Here is a 17709-nt window from a genome sequence, read left to right as displayed (position 1 = left end):
CGAAGGGGGGGGGGGGGTCACAAGGGGATGTCAGAGGGGTCGCCAAAGGCCATCAGAAAACACAGTCTTTTCTGTTGGTCATGGGGATTCTGTATGGGAAGTTTGACCAAATTCTATCAGTGTGGTTCAGAATATTCTTTGACTGTAGGTGAACTATAAATCCCAGCAACTACAACTCCCAAATGTCAAGGTCTATTTCCCTCAAATTCCACCAGTGTTCAAATTTGGACATATTGAGTATTTCTGCCAAGTTTGGTCCATATCTATCATTGTTTGAGTCTACAGTGCTCTCTGGATGTAGATGATCTACAACTCCAAAACTCAAGGTCAGTGCCCACCAAACCCTTCCAGTATTCCCCCTAGGGGTGAGAAAAGTTGTATATAAATACTGTAAATAAATAAATGATTTTCTGCTTTTCATGGGAGTTCTGGGTGTCAAATTTGGTTCAATTCCATCGTTGGTGGAATTCAGAATGTTCTTTGATTGTAGGTGAACTATAAATCCCAGCAACTACAACTCCCAAATGACAAAATCTATTCCCCCCCCCCCCCCCAACCCCACCAGTATTCAAATTTGGGCATATCGGGTGTTTGTGCCAAATTTGGTCCAGTGAATGAAAATACATTACAATTCATAACAATAGCAAAATTACAGTTATGAAGCAGCAACGAAAATAATTTTATGGTTGGGAGTCACCACAACATGACGAACTGTATTAAGGGGTCGCGGCATTAGGAAGATTGAGAACCACTGCCCTAGTAGATTCATTCATTCAATGGGATTTACTTACACATTACCTCATCATTTGACAATTGATTGGATAAGCCCAGCCTATTTGGGACTAAATAACAGGGTGCCAGGTGAGGTTACAGACCAGACATGGATATTTCTGAAGAATAATCTCTTTGGGTTGCTGTGCGTTTTCTGAGCTGTATGGCCATGTTCCAGAAGCATTTTCTACAGACGTTTCTATGGCAGGCATCCTCAAAGGTTGTGAAGTCTGTTGGAAACTATGCAAGTGGGGTTTATATATCTGTGTAATGTCCAGGGTGGGAGAAAGAACTTTTTTCTGTGTTAGAGAAAACTACCCTGAAATGTACAGCAGAGCATCCATAAACATGGGGGAAGTGAAATCCTCAGACTATACTAAGCTAACTAAACTGTTCCTTCCTCATTGAGAACTTTAGACTTGGGCAGTGTGGGGTTGAATCCTTACAGTCTGGGAATTCCACAGATATATAAATCTCACTTGCCTAGTTTCCAACAAACCTTTCAATCTCTGAGGATGCCTGCCATAGATGAGGGTGAAATGTCAGGAGAGAATGCTTCTGGAACATGGCCATACACTCTGGAAAACTCACAGCAACCCAGGGATTCCAGCCATGAAAGCCTTCGGCAACATAATAATTTCATTTCTGCCTTTGAGGTATAAAAGGGAATGCATCGAAGGACTGCATGCATGAGAATGTGTTTTTGCCTTTTCATTTTGTATATATTTCTCAGCACAAGATTCTTTTGACAATAGCACTTTTCTGGTATATCTTGCCTGCTGGTCTCCTGCTCCCACTGCTCAGGCTTCTCTCCCTCCTGGTGACAGAAATAGCTCCCAACCCCAGATCTGGCTTCCCCCTGTCTTACTACCATGGGGGTATCTTTTTCGGTGGCCCATTTATCTCCCTCTGTCACCAACAGTGGCAGCTCTAATAATTCCTAGGCAGGTATTGAGCGGCAAGATGAGGAGGTGTGAGAAAGCGCAAGGCGTAACTGTCAGTGGCTTGGCAGGAGGAAGAAGATGGATGGGAGTGAGAAAGAAAAGGCCATATCGCAGTGCCTGAGGGCTGAACATGGAAAAGAAAGTTGACATCCCTACACACAGATCTCTTCAACTTAAAGTTACTTAATAAAATCTCCTGGAACACAGACTTTCAGGAGACACAACCACTAAAGTAAAATAGAGATAGGATTGGCTCCCATTTTCTCTTCCATTTTGGATGCTACCTTAGGTAACTAGCAGTAACACATCCTAATTGGTCTCCTTCATTTAGTCTTTGTGAGATCCGTCATCTGAATTGGGTTGCCAGAATGAACACTGGAGAGTTCCTGTATACCTGTAATGGTTGCATAGAAGAGAAAAATCCAGGTGTCTACCACACCTAGTTAGGGCATGTAAAATAATCAGTTGGTGAGTGTGTTAACTGAAAATGCAAAGCACGAAGCTGATTGGGTGGGCCATGCCCAAGGAGCTAGCTGAGCCTGGGAGTTTTGGCAACAGTTACAGGTCTACGCTTTAACTGTACGGGAGGGTTCACAGAGAGAGACAGTTCTTGCTTCATGAGCTGCTGGAAGAATATTTTATTTTATTTTATTTACAACATTTGTATGCCGCCCTTCTCACCCCGAAGGGGACTCAGAGCGGCTTACAAGATATATATACATACAATATAAAAATACATACAATGCCTTCCACATGAGCACCTAAAGACCATTTGAATCTCTCTCAAAGTACATTTTGTGATTCAATGCAACTGTTCACATGATTGTATATATGTTGGTCTGCATTACAGAGAGTGAACTCCTTGTTGTTTAGTGATCATCTGTGTGGCATTTTTTTTTATTTCTCTGGAAAGACAGCCACACACTCTCAGGCCCCATCTACATTGCCATATAATGCAGTTTCATAATGCAGTTATGGTAGTGTAGACTCATATAATGTAGTTCAGTGCATTATATGAGTCTATCTGCATTCTGAAACTGCATTATATATCAGTGTAGATGGAACCTAAGGCAAAGGCAAAACAACAACAACAACAACTTTGAACAAACCTTGCCAAGAAAACTACCATGATATGTTACCCCTTAGAGTCACCATAGATCAAAAAGCATATAGCAGCAGGAGCAATGGTGTCACCACAATCTTCAGTAAACCCACAGAGATCTTCATTACCATAAGGAACAAAAATCAACATTTTGCCAACTTTGTTGTTACTTGTTACAATGTTTACAGAGTGATTAAATAGCTACTTGATGTTTTTCATTACTTTTCTGTACTTAGTAACTTTAATGTAATGGGTAACACATGAAAATATATATATAAAAGATACAAAACTTGACTAATTTTATTCAAAATACCTTAAAATGTGCTTCAGTAGTAAAAGGGGAAAAGCACAGAAAATGTTGCTGCTCACCCTTAATAGCATCATCTCTACTTGCTGTTTTGTTTGAATATGCCTTTCTTATAACCTCAAGAAAAGGGCAATTGGTTGTATATTATTATTATTATTATTATTATTATTATTATTATTATTATCTTTATTTATACCCTGCTAGCATCTCCCAAAGGACTCGATGCGGCTTACAAAGGCCAAGGCCTCAAAAACATAGCATAACAAATACACAACTCAAAGCAAATCAAAACAATTAAAGCAATATCAAAAACAACAGAACAACAAAACAATACACCAAACACAATAAAACTGGGCCGGGCCAAATGTAATGGGTACAGATTAAAAGTGCTGATGTGACAGGTGGTATGTCGGATTTTAGGGTAAGTGCAGTGTGCAAGCAATCTTAAAGTCTAATAAAGTGCTTCTGGGACAGGTTGTTTGAATTTTCCTATTCTGGAAATATTATGTTATTTATAACTAATTACTTCCAGGTTCTTTTTCTAATAATGGACCTGGTAAAGAAACTGCCCTTGAAACATACAGAGGCTTGAATGAATAGATAGAAAGAAGACAGGAAGGCCTGCGATGCTCCTGTACTTTAGCAGTAGAAGAAGTGATTTTAGGGACATCTCACTCAGGGTAGCCAGGAAATCAGAAGATGTTTACTTCTTGGGAGGAGAGCAATGGCCAATCTTGATAAAATAGTGAGTAGAGACATCACACTGGCAACAAAGATCTGCATAGTTAAAGCAATGGTATTCCCCGTAGTAACCTATGGAATCCACAACATGCGAGTGTGGAGAAGAGCAAACAACAGACCACTTGCTGCAATGCAACCTGAGCCCTGCCACATGCACAGTGGAGGACCTCCTTGCAGCAACACCAGAGGCACTCCAAGTGGCCAGCTACTGGTCAAAGGACATTTAATCAACTACCAAGCTTGCAAACTCTGTTTTGTCTGTTTGTTAAAAATTTGTTTAAAATGTAATACAATTGTCTGGTTGATACTGACACAATAAATAAATAACCTATGGATGTGAGATCTGGACCATAAGGAAGGCTGAGTGAAGGAAGATAGATGCTTTTGAACCGTGGTGATGGAGGAAAATTCTGAGAGTGCCTTGGACCGCGAGAAGATCCAACCAGTCCATAGTCCAGGAAATAAAGCCTGACTGCTCACTGGAGGGAAGGATATTAGTGGCAAAGATGAAGTACTTTGGCCACATCATGAGAAGATAGAAAAGCTTGGAAAAGAGAATGATGCTGGGGGAAATTGAAGGAAGAAGGAAGAGGGGCCGACCAAGGACAAGATGGATGGATGGTATCCTTGAATTAACTAGCTTGACTTTGAAGGAGCTGAGGGTGGCCACAACTGACAGGGAGCTCTGGCATGGGCTGGTCCATGAGGTCACAAAAGGTTGGAAGTGATTGAATGAGTAAACAACAACACTAAGGATGCATCTACATTGTAGAAATAATGCAGTTTGACACCACTTTAATTGCCATGGCTCAATACTATGGAATAATGGGAGTTGCCATTTGGTGAGGCACCAGTGTTATTTGGTAAGAAAAGCTAAAAATCTTGCAAAACTATTAATTCCAGGATTTCATAGCACTGAGCCATGACGGTTAAAGTTGTGTCAAATGCTATTATTTCCACAGTTCAGATATATCCTTCATTGTTAAAACTACCATGTCTAAGAAAAATGACACCTATCAAAATCCCATCTTCTGTAACACATATTATGTCTTCAGAAATTCTGTGTTGACATCTGTTATTCCTATTCCAGATTTGGCCTCTTCCATCAAAGCCTCCATCACTGACCTTTGGGGGGATTACTTCGAAATACTAACTGCAAATTAAAGCTGTTGCATCCACTGTCCCTTTTAGCCCTCTGGCTTTGGCAATATTGTCTCATCCCAGGATGCAGTCCCAGGGCTGCTGCCCTCAGTCACCTGCTCACCCTGGATTTATAGCATGGATGTGAATATACCCAACTGCCTCCAGCAAGCACTGATGATATTGCTGTATCACCCAAGCAAGCTTCCTCCTGATTTACCCAATCCCTTGCTTTGTTTCTCATTGGAGGGAAGAGACGCCTCTCTTTCCACGTATCCTCCTTTGCCCCTCAGCCCTGCCATGAAGGAAGATAAAATTGCTTGCACCATCCCAGAGATCCAGTTCCAAACATTACAGAGAGGGGCAAAGGAACACTTGAGAGGGGTGAAACTAAACAACCCAGAACCTGCCAACCATCCAGCTCTCCACAATGTCAGGTAAAGTCTACTGGGAATGGCTTGGGACAGGTATGCTCTGGACCTGGGCAATTTGGTCTTCAGGCATTTTATTTCTTCAGTGTAGGTAATTCCATGTCTTGGTGAGGGGCAGAAGCAGAACTCAGAAACATTACTTTTATTGTACTACAATATACAAAATCTCCAAGCTTCATGACTGGGCACTCTGGGAACTGTAATTCATATCAGTAACATTTCCCCATCTCTGGCTAAGACATATTCTACTCAAGGCTACATGTTGTCATTGCATTACCATTCAGTGTGATTGTGTAGTTGGTTGTATGGTGAGCTAAACCCTTTTTGGGTTAATATTCTGTCTCCTGTAGAGCACTTCAATCCTAAAGATGTTGGTTCTTGGGTGACCAGTATGGAAAGATGGAGAACTGCAGAGGCTAGAATGCGTGTCTGATTTGTATAATACCTAAACACTTATGTACCTAAACCCTTACGTAGCTTCCATAAAGGTTTATATTACAGTTGTCTAGGGTTCCCTCACTCCAACAGTTCAGGGTGAGTTCTTCTCAGCGAAGTCCAAGAGTTACTCCTGCTATTTGGACTGCTCCTGGTAAGCTGCTCCCAAGTCATCATTCAGAGATCTTTCAGCAGATCCAAAGGTACCTTTTGCTCAATCCTGATTCACAGCTAGAAAAGTGCAATCATACTGGTGTTCGGGAGAATGGATTGAAATGGTTAGGAGTTTTGAAGAAATTTTCAGAAGCTTCTTTAAAGTGCTACATACAATTAATTTGTAAAGTACTAGAGTTTTGCCTTTGGCTTTTACAAATTCTGGTGGGGCTGCTTCCGCCATGTAAAGTGAGGCACTCAGCTACATACATTACTTTAGGAGTGGGAGGAATCTTAGAGCCCATTCACACACAGGGATAAAAAATCAGGGGCAACACTCAAATATCAGTAGTAACTAATGAGTATTTATTGCTAATTATTATTTATTAATAACTAAGACATTTGATTGATTGTTGTTGTTGTGTGCCTTCAAGATGTTTTTGACTTCTGGCAGACACTAAGGCAACCCTATTATGGGGTTTTCTGAGACTGGGACTGTGTGACTTGCCCAAGGTCACCCAGTGGGTTTCTATGGCTATGTGGGGCTTCAAACTCAAAAACTTCAAATAATATTATCAAGAAGATTTTGAAAATGAATTTGCAGTTAAAACTAGAATTGTCTCTATTAGGATAATTGGATCGTCAACTGGAAAAGAACATGGGGAAATATATGATTACGGTTGTGAGACTGTTGCATGCTCAGAAATTGGAAAATAGACACCAACACAAGATGATTGGTTAATGAAATGATGAACAGCAGAAATAGATAAATTACACTATGTAACAAAATTTGAAAAATCTTCTGTTCTTAGTTTGAAAGTATTATTTCCTGTTTAACTGTGTGTTACTTACTTTGAAAGTAGTTGTTATACTCCAGAAACTTTATTTTTGTGGCTGCCACAAAATATATTGAATTGTTTGAGACTCTATGAGATATTCATTAAAAAACCTTCACAAAATGTGCTGTAGGATGTGCTGCAAAAACGAAGTTTTTGCAGTTTAATAAACCTTTTCCGTTATAGAACCAATTAGGAAATGTCATAAATAACCCAGGAACAAAAACAGTTTTACATGGCGTTATCTATTTTGTTAAGGGAAAAGTCTTTGGGAACTGTTAATTCCCACTCCCCAGAAGATAAGATTATAAATATTGTGGTTGACCGGTTTATGTTAATTGCTGTGCTGTAATTGTTCTTTGTCGGCATCTAATGATTGCCAATTATAAGCAGCTCTGAGTCCCTCTTTGGGGGTTGAGAAGGATGGGATAGAAATGTTTTAAATAAATAAATACATACATACATACATACATACATACATACATACATACATAGTACCTGTTAATAATAATAATAATTAGGGTAATAATTAGGGTTCTTAAAGTGTAGAAGAAATATTGACAGGTAAGGAAATTAATGCTATATATTCCATTGGTGGAAAGGTGAAAGTGAATGCTTTTTTCTTTTTGTATTTGTTATTATATAATAGCTTCTGATTTATTTTTGTTTTGTTCATATATTCTGTTCATTTAAACTTTAATTTTTTTAAAAAATGTGACGAGGATGTGCACTGCAGGAAGGTTGCTTGAAGCAACAACCAAATTGTCTTCCCCATACATTCATTTCTCATTAGTGTCCCTATTTGTCCTGTGACAGAAGCACATAGTCTTTGTAATATTTTTGACACTTCTTAATCTGTTGTCCCTCAAACTGAGGCCGTAGTTAAGTCATGTTTCTTTTCCTTTCCAATACTGGCAACATCAGATCTTTTCCTTTGGCTCCCTCAGTTGAAGCTTAGTTCATGCCTTAGTTATTTCCTGCCTTGATTACTATAATCTTCTGTTATCTCAGTCTTAGCTCATTGGTTCCATTCAATATCCCACTGCCAATTTTTTTTAATTGGCATTTTCGTCTTTTGGCATCATGCCATTGACTGCCTGTTTCTTTCAGAATTCAGTAAAAGTTTCTTCTTTTGATTTTAAAATCTCTAAATGACCTAGAATTTCCCTAACCTTTATCTCTCGTTTCTTTTGGGATCTATGTTCTAGGAACTCTAACTTCTTATTCAACCAAGGGTTTCTTCTTCATTGGTTCAGCTTCATCCGTTCTCACTCTATATTCCTGCTCTATACTTTTTGAATTTGTTGTGCAGGCAGGAAACAACACTGGCATATTAGTAAAATATTTATTTTTGTAACATTTTTTAGATAACTTAGGATGCTTTTTTCCTCCCTCATTAAGCCTTCAATAATTAACAAAGGGTTCATGCTCCAAAGTTGTTGTTTTTTATCATGTCAGAAGCAACTTGAGAACACATTGCAAGTTGCTTCTGGTATGAGAGAATTGGGTGTCTACAGAGACGTTGCCCAGGGGACACGCAGATGTGTTACCATCCTGCTGGGAGGCTTCTCTTATGTCCCCACAAGCTCGAGTTGACAGACAGGAGCTCACTCTGTCTCGTAGATTTGGACTGGCAACCCTCAGGTCAGCAACCCAACATTCAAGTCAGCAGTCCAGCTGGCACATGGGTTTAACCCATTGTGCCACCACCGCTCCATACAAGCCAAAGTGAAGACATGTGGGGGCTTGAGGCTTGTCTGTGTCAAACAAAATGATAAGAGGGATAGTTCTAAGGCTGGGACTTCTTCACCACATTTTCACAATAACAACGGGGGCATTTATCAAATAGGGGACATATGAAGTAGTTCATTCCTAAAGTATGATTACATTATTGTTTAAAGCAGTGATTCTCAACCTTCCTAATGCTGCAACCCTTTAATACATTTAATACAATTTCTCATGTTGTGGTGACCTCCCCAATCATGAAATTATTTTCATTGCTACTTCATAACTGTAATTTTACTACTGTTATGAATAGCAATGTAAATATCTGATATGCCGAATGGATTTTCATTCATTGGACCAAATTTGGCACAAATACGCGATACGCCCAAATTTGAATATGGTGGGGTTGGGAGGGGGATTGATTTCGTCATTTGGGAGTTGCAGTTACTGGGATTTATAGTTCATCTACAATCAAAGAGCATTGTGTACTCCACCACTGATGGAATTGAACCAATCTTGATACACAGAACTCCCATGACCAAGAGGAAATACTGGAAGGGATTGGTGGGCATTTACCTTGAGTTTGGGAGTTGTAGTTCACCTACATCCAGAGAGCACTGTGGATATAGGAGAGCACTGTGGATTCAAACAACGATGGCTCTGGACCAAACTCGGCTCGAATCCTCAATATGCCCAAATGTGAACACTGGTGGAGTTTGGGGAAAACAGACTTTAACATTTGGGAATTGTAATTGCTGGGATTTATAGTTCACCTACAATTAAAGAGAATTCTGAATTCCACCAACAATTGAATTGGGCCAGACTTCCCACACAGATCCCTCATGACCAACGGAAAATACTGTATTTTCTGATGGTCTTCGTCGACCCCTGTTATCCCCTTGCAATTCCCCCAGGGGTCCCGTCCCACAGGTTGAGAAATGCTGGTTTAAAGGGAATCAATAAGAGATTGGGAAGTCTGTGGAAACCATGAGCGACTGGGAAGTTTGTAGGGCTTCTTCGTATTTCTTTAGTTGTTGTAGATAATGTGTAGTTTATAGTTTTGGAAGTTTTACATATCTAAAATGCTTGTCTGTGTGATTTATTTAGTCTCTTTTTGAATAGAAAATATTTTAAAATATGATTTTGGGGTAGCAATAAAGACATCTATGCTTTCAGGGGCTGTGCTGCCCCTGGATTTATGGTCCTTGAGATATTGTGCCAGTTGTCTTTCTTTCCTTTCTTAGCCTTTATTGCGGCCAGCCTCAGTGTCTTGACATCTGACGGCTGCCCCTTTTCATCCAACCCCATGAGGGCACCGTGTCTCTTGGGGACAACACCGGAGTTTGAGCAGTATGAAGGCGAGGGAGCAACAAAGCAAGGAGGCGGCACTTTTTCGGCTAGAAAAAACCAGTGCGTGTCTGGTGTCACGGTTCAGTTGGAGATGAGGAGCCTTTGGGAGGAATTCAACAGCCTTGGCACTGAAATGATTGTCACCAAGGCAGGGCGGTAAGTATGATATCTCAAGATCCAGAGGGGCTGAGTTAAAAGCCACAAAGACTGGGAAAATGTAGCTTTGATTTCAAAAGTGTCAAAAATGTCCAAATAGGAACTACAGGTGTCCTTAGCTCTTTTCAATCTAACAATCCACTGTGAAGATTCAGGGATTACAGTGGCATCACTAAAAAAGTGCAGGTGAGAATAATAATAATAATAATAATAATAATAATAATAATAATAATACTTTATTTATATCCCGCTCCATCTCCCGCAAGGGGACCCGGTGCGGCTTACATGAAGGCTACGTCCATCAGTACAATACACAGCAATATAACACAAAACATAATAAAACCAAAAAATAAAATACAATGAAATGCAGGGCCAAATTCAGGATAAAATTTTAAAACACTGGGAGATAGGACAATGTCAAACGTCTGGAGGAGGATCCGGTATGAGGAGGGATTTAATTGCACGAACCATAAAATAAAGTGCTATTGAGGTCATTTTGAGAAAAAAAATAGTCAGGGAGTATCTTACATTCAGTCACTAAAGGCACATTGGAATAACCAGGTTTTCAGATTCCTCCTGAAGATTGCCAGCATAGGGGCTTGCCTAATATCTCTGGGGAGTGAGTTCAAGAACCAAGGGGCCACCACAGAGAAGGCCCTCTCTCTCATCCCCACAAGTTGCACTTGTGATGTAGATGAGAGCGAGAGAAGAGCCTCTCCGGAAAATCGAAGAGATTGTGTGGGATCGTAAATGGAAATGCGGTCGCGAAGGTAGGCGGGTCCCAAACCATTTAGGGCTTTGTAGGTCAAAACCTGTACCTTGAATTGGGCCCGGAAGATAAACAGCTATGGGTGAAGCCATCATAAGAGGTGACCAAAATTATTGTCTATAAAAAAAAATTGTGAATGTCTCAGCAAAAACATTCAGCCCCTGGTGGCGCAATGGGTTAAACTCTTGTGCCGGCAGAATTGAAGACCAACAGGTTGGAGGTTTAAATCCGGGGAGAGCGTGGATGAGCTCCCTCTGTCAGCTCCAGCTCTCCACGAGGGACAAGAGAGAAGCTTCCCACAAGGATGGTAAAATATCAAAAACATCCGGGTGTCCCCGGGCAACATCCTTGCAGATGACCAATTCTCTCACACCAAAAGTGACTTGCAGTTTCTCAAGTTGTTCCTGACACGAAAAAAGAGCAAAAATGGATTGCTTTTTATAAAAATGTCCCTGTGTTCAGATACAACCACAAAAATGTTTTTGTGAATCCAGTTTACATTTATTGTATCCATCAGCCTATGCTGATTTACTTTTTGAACTTTTTAATATGCATGTACTCCAGTCAGAGTGGATGTTATTAACCAGTTACTATGATGTTTCAAATCACATGGCTTCATATGCCCACACTACAAATATGCACTGTTGTTTTAGAAGCTGCTGGTTTTTATAGTCACTGATTTTGTCAAAACTTTTGGTATTTTGGCAACAATATTGGGTGACATCATTAGTTACTACACTGGAGATTAACACTACTTTTGTCCTTACAACCCTCAGGTCAACCACATGATCCCTTGAACACCACTTTACAATGTTGTTAATGCTGATGATAGCCTTTCCATAGAAAGGCTTTAGCTTAATATATAAGCAACTAATCTCAGGGGACACCTCGGCTTGACACAACACCTGCTGCTAACTTTGACTAAACATTTGTGCTTATCTGGGGAAACTTTTCCTTTGATCATCAAAGAGGAACCCTACAGATGTCGGATTGCAAATTCCATCAAGCCTCACATCTGGTCCTACTTCTAGGGCTGAGTTTACAGATTTCCTTTCTCCTTGTTCCAGGAGGATGTTCCCTACTTTCCAGGTCAAGATATCCGGCATGGACCCCTTGGCTGACTATGTGCTACTCATGGACTTCGTGCCTTTGGATGACAAAAGATACCGGTATGTGCCCAGTTCTGGAATAGTGAACTTGAAACTCTTTCTAATGTCTTCGGTTTACCAAACATGTAATAAGCCCCAGAAAGATTCAGAAGACAAAACCACATGCAGACCCTCGCAACAAAAAAGTTACACACCATAAGTAACTTTTAGTAATTTTCTTCCCTAGAAACAGGCATATTAATTTGTAATCATAAGGTTATTTACTGATATAACAAAATAACCTTAGGATTGCATCTTAATGAAAATATATCTTAATTATAATATATCTTTTGTGGTATAACTGTAATTTTCCAGTTACCATTTTAGTTCTATAAAGAGTGACTTCACTGAATGGTAGTGAGAGAATATCACAAGGCTCAAGTGTTGACTTGTCTTCTGGTGTCAGGATTGAGAAGGCCAAAGGGCAAAGAGTATATAAACCTCACTTGCCTAGTTTCCAACAGACCTCGCAACCTCTGAGGAGGCCTGCCATATATGTGGGTGAAACGTCAGGAGAGAACGCTTCTGGAACATGGCCATACAACCTGGAAAACTCACAGCAACCCAGTGATTCTGGCCCTGAAAGCCTTCGACACCACATCAGTCCTAATATAAATTAATTAGTGGTCACCAAGCTGATCTTTAGATTTGATGAACAGGCAAATTTTAATATAGTGCATTACATAGAGCAGTTCAGTGTACTCTTCTTTTACCTTCTGACCTTTTGCTTTCCTAGAAATTAGGCCTGTAGCTCCCTGTAGAGAAACTTAAGTGTGGGTGTAATCTCACAACACAGTTATACTACTTTGATATTACTTTAACATTCCATGTCTTCATTGTGTACAATCCTGAGAGCTGTAATTTGGTAAGAGATATTTAGAATTTTCACCCAGAAAGCTTCAGAATTGTAGTTCGGCAGAAGCTATAGAAACAAAACTTCAAATTCCATGATTCAACAGATCAGAGTCTGGCCGTTAACGTGGTGTCACTCTCAAGCATTCTGTCAATAAAGATGGGAAAGGGACAGGCTCAAGAAAGAACCTCTCTGCCCTACAGGTACGCATTTCACAACTCTGCTTGGTTGGTAGCTGGCAAGGCAGATCCTGCTACACCTGGCCGGGTTCATTTCCACCCTGACTCTCCAGCCAAGGGAGGCCAGTGGATGAGGCAAATCGTCTCCTTTGACAAGCTCAAACTCACCAACAACTTGATGGATGACAACGGCCATGTAAGTTACTGTGGGACTGGCTTGTGAATAATGTCATTTTAGAGCAGTGGTTCTTAATCTGTGGGTCCCCAGGTGTTTTGGCCTACAACTTCCAGAAATCCCAGCCAGTTTACCAGCTGTTAGAATTCCTGGGATTTGAAGGCCAAAACATCTGGGGACCCAAAGGTTGAGAACCACAGAGCATTAGGGGACACTAGATCTAGTTCTGTTGGGTGGAAGTCTTGACTGACATGTTCTTGTCTACTGGAGTGATACCTCCTTTAAGCATCACAATACAACATTCAGAAAGCTTAAATTATAAAATGCAGTAATTGAAAGATGACTAAAATCCAAGCCAGGCAATCTTTAACCCATTTAATTTAATCGCAAATTCTCTCACACAAACTTTTACTGTCAGAGTCTGAGGAAACGAGAGGTTTTCGCTCTGGAATGCATCATCCATTAACAACCCATGATTTGTCATGTTCTAGAAGCATTCTCTCCTGACATTTCACCTGTATCTATGGCAGGCATTCTCAGAGCAACCTCTGAGGATGCCTGCCATAGATGCAGGCGAAATGTCAGGAGAGAATCCTTCTAGAACATGACCATATAGCCCGAAAAACCTACAACAACCCAGAGTAAATGTACATGGTTAAGCAGACACTAATATTCCTAGGCCTCTGTGAATAGGTCTTTCTTCTTGATCAAACAGATCATCCTGAATTCCATGCACAGATACCAGCCCCGATTCCACGTGGTGGTGGTAGATCCACGCCCAGACTGTGAGCGTTATGCCCAGGAGAATTTCAAATCCTTCATTTTCACTGAAACTCAGTTCATGGCAGTGACAGCTTATCAGAACCACCGGGTAAGAGAACAGTATTACTGTAACAATGGTAGTCAAGATAATACATAGGGGTGACCCATAGAAGAGCAGACAGGGTTGCTGCAATACAGTATCTCACTAGATTAAAAAGGTAAAGGTTTCTCCTGACATTAAGTCTAGGTGTGTTGGACTCTGGGGGTGGTGGGAGGGGGTGCTTATCTTCATTTCTAAGCAGAAGAGCTGGCATTGTCCGTAGACACCTCCAAGGTCATGGGGCCAATATGACTGCATGGAGTGCCATTCTAGTCTCACTATATTAGAACATGGAAAATTTATTCTTAGAATTATCATGCTGAAATGGTCAAAATTCAATTGATTTGTTACAAATGTATAAGCCCCTTCTCCATGAGTTGTGTGGTGTACTTGCAATTTTCAGCAGTGGTGCCTCTTTCGAGCTCAGTAGCTGCCTCAACAATGGTGACGGGACCACTGGGATAGGTGCCATCCCTCAGTCTCCGCAGCATAGAGCCTGATGAAAGCAGAATGTTATGTAAACAAGAGGCCCTATTTATATATCTTTAAAGTGCGGGGCTGCTCCAGAGTATCAGGAAAGCGCCAGAGCATTCGCTAGCTTTGGCTAATGCAAGGCAAACCTGTATTTAGGGATCTTGGGTGATAAGGCTTATTTGTCATGTGGACATCACAGACTGATTCTTGTCTACTTTGGGTTATACAGTTTGTATAGATGCACCTGCTGTATATTTTTAGCGCCACAAAGTGGTAACATCAGGAGGATGCTTTCCACCTCATACAGCACCACAATGCTTACACTGGCTCTGGTGTTGTCCCTTCAATAAAAGAACTACAACCAGCATAGCAAAGAAAGAAAGTGGCAGGAAGGATGCTAACTTCTTGACAATTTCCTCACTCTCTTGGCAGATCACACAGTTGAAAATTGCTAGTAACCCATTTGCAAAAGGGTTCCGAGAATGTGAACCAGATGAGTGGTAAGTCTCCTTGGCCCCACTACTGTCAGGTAAGAGTGAAAGGACCAGTCTTTAGGTTTGCAAATAGGGCAAATACTTTGTAGGCCTATTCAGGAAAATGTATCATTGAGTTCAATAAAAGTTACTCCTGTGTGTGAGATCACACTCTTAGATATACTGAGGCAAAGTATTAACTTTTATACAGTGCACTGCTAAATCCACATCTGAATAAGACTGACTTCTTACATATTGTTTTGATATGAGTGTCTCTCACATCCTGCTGTACTCAAAGGTAAGACTTCCTAATGGCTTAATCTCATACTTTTAGAATTATCTACATCAGTAGTTCTTAATCCACATCCTGCAGATGTTTTAGACATCAGCTGTCATAATCCCTGATGTTTTGTGTAACTGACTTGGGCTTTGAGAGTTGAACTCCAAATCACTTGCTGGAGGGACTAAAGTTGGAGAATCACTGATCTTCTCTTTCCTGATCTCTTAGTCCCAATTAAACAAGCAAGAGAGTGCCCAGAGTATTAGCAGTCGTCTTTGCTCAGCTCAATATCTTTCAGACTTCTATTTGTAAGTAGCCCAAAAATGTTGTTTTCTATGAATTGCTGGATAGGTAGGTTGTGCGTTAGCAGCTTCTGCACTTAACCAAACACAAAAGGAAAAATGAATGGAAGTAAATGGAAACAGAAAGAAGGCAGCTTGAGGCTTCAGCAGGTGTAAGGAACCTTTAACTTCCAAGATGTTCTGGACTTCAAATTTCTTAGTCCCTTACCATTAGCATTAGTAAAGAAGGGCTGATAGGAATCCTACATCAATGGAGCTGGAGGATCAAAGTTTCCATGAAGAGAACAGGCCCTATGAGGAGCCTGTTCAAGAGTTCGGCATGTTTAGCCTTCAGAAGAGAAGGCTGAGAGGAGACATGATAGCCATGTATAAATATGTGAGGGGTTATCATAGGGAGGAGGGAGAAAATTTGTTTTCTGCTGCCCTGGAGACCAGGGTGCAGAGCAATGCCACCAAACTACAAGAATGGAGATTCCACATGAATATTAGGAAGAACTTCCTGACTGTGAGAGCTGTTCAGCAGTAGAACTCTCTTCCCCGGAGTATGGTGGAAGCTCCTTCTTTGGAGGCTTTTAAGCAGAGGCTGGATGGCCATCTGTCAGGGGTGCTTTGATTGCGATTTTCCTGCTTGGACTGGATGGCCCATGAGGTCTCTTCCAGCTCTAGGATTCTATGGCCTTTCTTCATGAAGTCCATCAGCAATTAGTTTTTGCATCTTAATGGTGTCTCTTTCTTTATATATCTAGGCCAGGTTCACCAGGACAACTACTTGGCTGCTTATCTCGGAATGGCAGTACAACTACTTTAGCCCAGTTGCAGGAGATCCCAGAGAAAGGTAAGATGGAAGCAAAAATTAAGCCATTGTTTCCAGAGAACTTCTCTGGAAGACACACTCCGTTACTCAGTGCACGTGAGGTGGCGGTGGGGGTAATGCTTAAGGTATCATGTCAGACATCAAGGCTGTGATTAATGCTTCCACATAACAGATTTGTAGTTCATGTATTTTTTTTTTCTTGATGGACAACACAAGAATTCCTTTTTCAAACTGCAGTGCATAACCAACACTGGTCACAATCATGTGATGTTAAGCTTTTTAGGCCTAACTACATTAGTGTTTGGCAAAACCTGTGATAAACTCAGGACTTTTTGGCACAGTACTAAATCATACAAATAAGCAGTGTGCAGTTAAGGCATGTTCATTTCCCCTACTAATGCTGTGTGTAGCCAGTAGGGAAGGGTCTGACTGGAGAATCAAATAAGCAAAAGTGTCACAATGCCGCATGGTGTCAGGAAAGAGGTTCTGTGCACTATATCTCACTTCTTTCTTTCTAGGATTTACAAGCAGCCATCATCTCCCTCCTCCCCTCCTCAGAGAAACTTCTCAGCTCCAGCATCCACCCCTGGTGACACCTGCCGGTCTCCCAGATATGTGCATTGCTCGAAGGCCCTTGAACGAAGCACCCGGGGCCTTGCCCTATAAGCACCTCTCCTATCACAGCATTTATGTGGGAGCCCGCTCACGGGGAACACCGTATGCGCTCCCCAGCAACCGGGCTACTAGTTTCCACACTCTCAACATCTACACAGCTGGTGGCTATGAACAATGAAAGAAAAGGCATAGTGGGAATATCAGGCAGGTACCTCCCTAGATCAGATTTAATCCACAAGGATCAAACGTTGTGCCCACTTTCCACTCATCATCCAGTTCCTTGAATTGGCCCTCCCATTGCATAGCTTATATACTACTGAGGATGTGAACATGTTACCTTCAAGGCATCCTGAAAAATGTGCCCATTCTACCCAAGGCACACAGTGTTCCTCTCACTAGTTGTTCCTTGGTCTGTGTATACTGTTATGTGCCTTCATGTTTATGATGCCGTTGCCTTCCTCCAACCTGGGAAAGTATGACTTGCAGGGTTTCCACAGCTGAGTAAGGATCTGAACCCTAGCTTGCTACACTCCCACTCCAACACTCAAAACCACTACAGTGGTTCTCAACCTGTGGGTGCCCAGGTGTTTTGTCCTACAACTCCCAGAAATCCCAACCAGTTTACCAGCTGTTGGGATTTCTGGGGGTTGAAGGCCAAAATATCTGGGGACCCA

The 17709-nt window shown here is 41.2% G+C and overlaps 1 protein-coding gene across 1 annotated transcript; it reads left to right on the top strand.

Moving 5' to 3' along the window:
- The first annotated feature begins 5435 nt into the window (after positions 1-5435).
- On the top strand, positions 5436-17213 carry TBX10 (T-box transcription factor 10). Its single transcript, XM_067465522.1, has 8 exons — positions 5436-5442; positions 9830-10091; positions 11928-12029; positions 13065-13236; positions 13931-14086; positions 14984-15051; positions 16353-16441; positions 16939-17213. The coding sequence occupies exons 1-8, from the start codon at positions 5436-5438 to the stop codon at positions 17211-17213; spliced, it is 1131 nt and encodes a 376-aa protein (XP_067321623.1).
- The last annotated feature ends 496 nt before the right edge of the window (positions 17214-17709 follow it).

Source organism: Anolis sagrei, chromosome 1 (genome assembly GCF_037176765.1).
Source record: "Anolis sagrei isolate rAnoSag1 chromosome 1, rAnoSag1.mat, whole genome shotgun sequence".
NCBI classification, from domain to species: Eukaryota; Metazoa; Chordata; class Lepidosauria; order Squamata; family Dactyloidae; genus Anolis; species Anolis sagrei.
The sequence above is the reverse complement of the archived record's forward strand: the minus strand, read 5'-3'. Positions and strand labels throughout refer to the sequence as shown.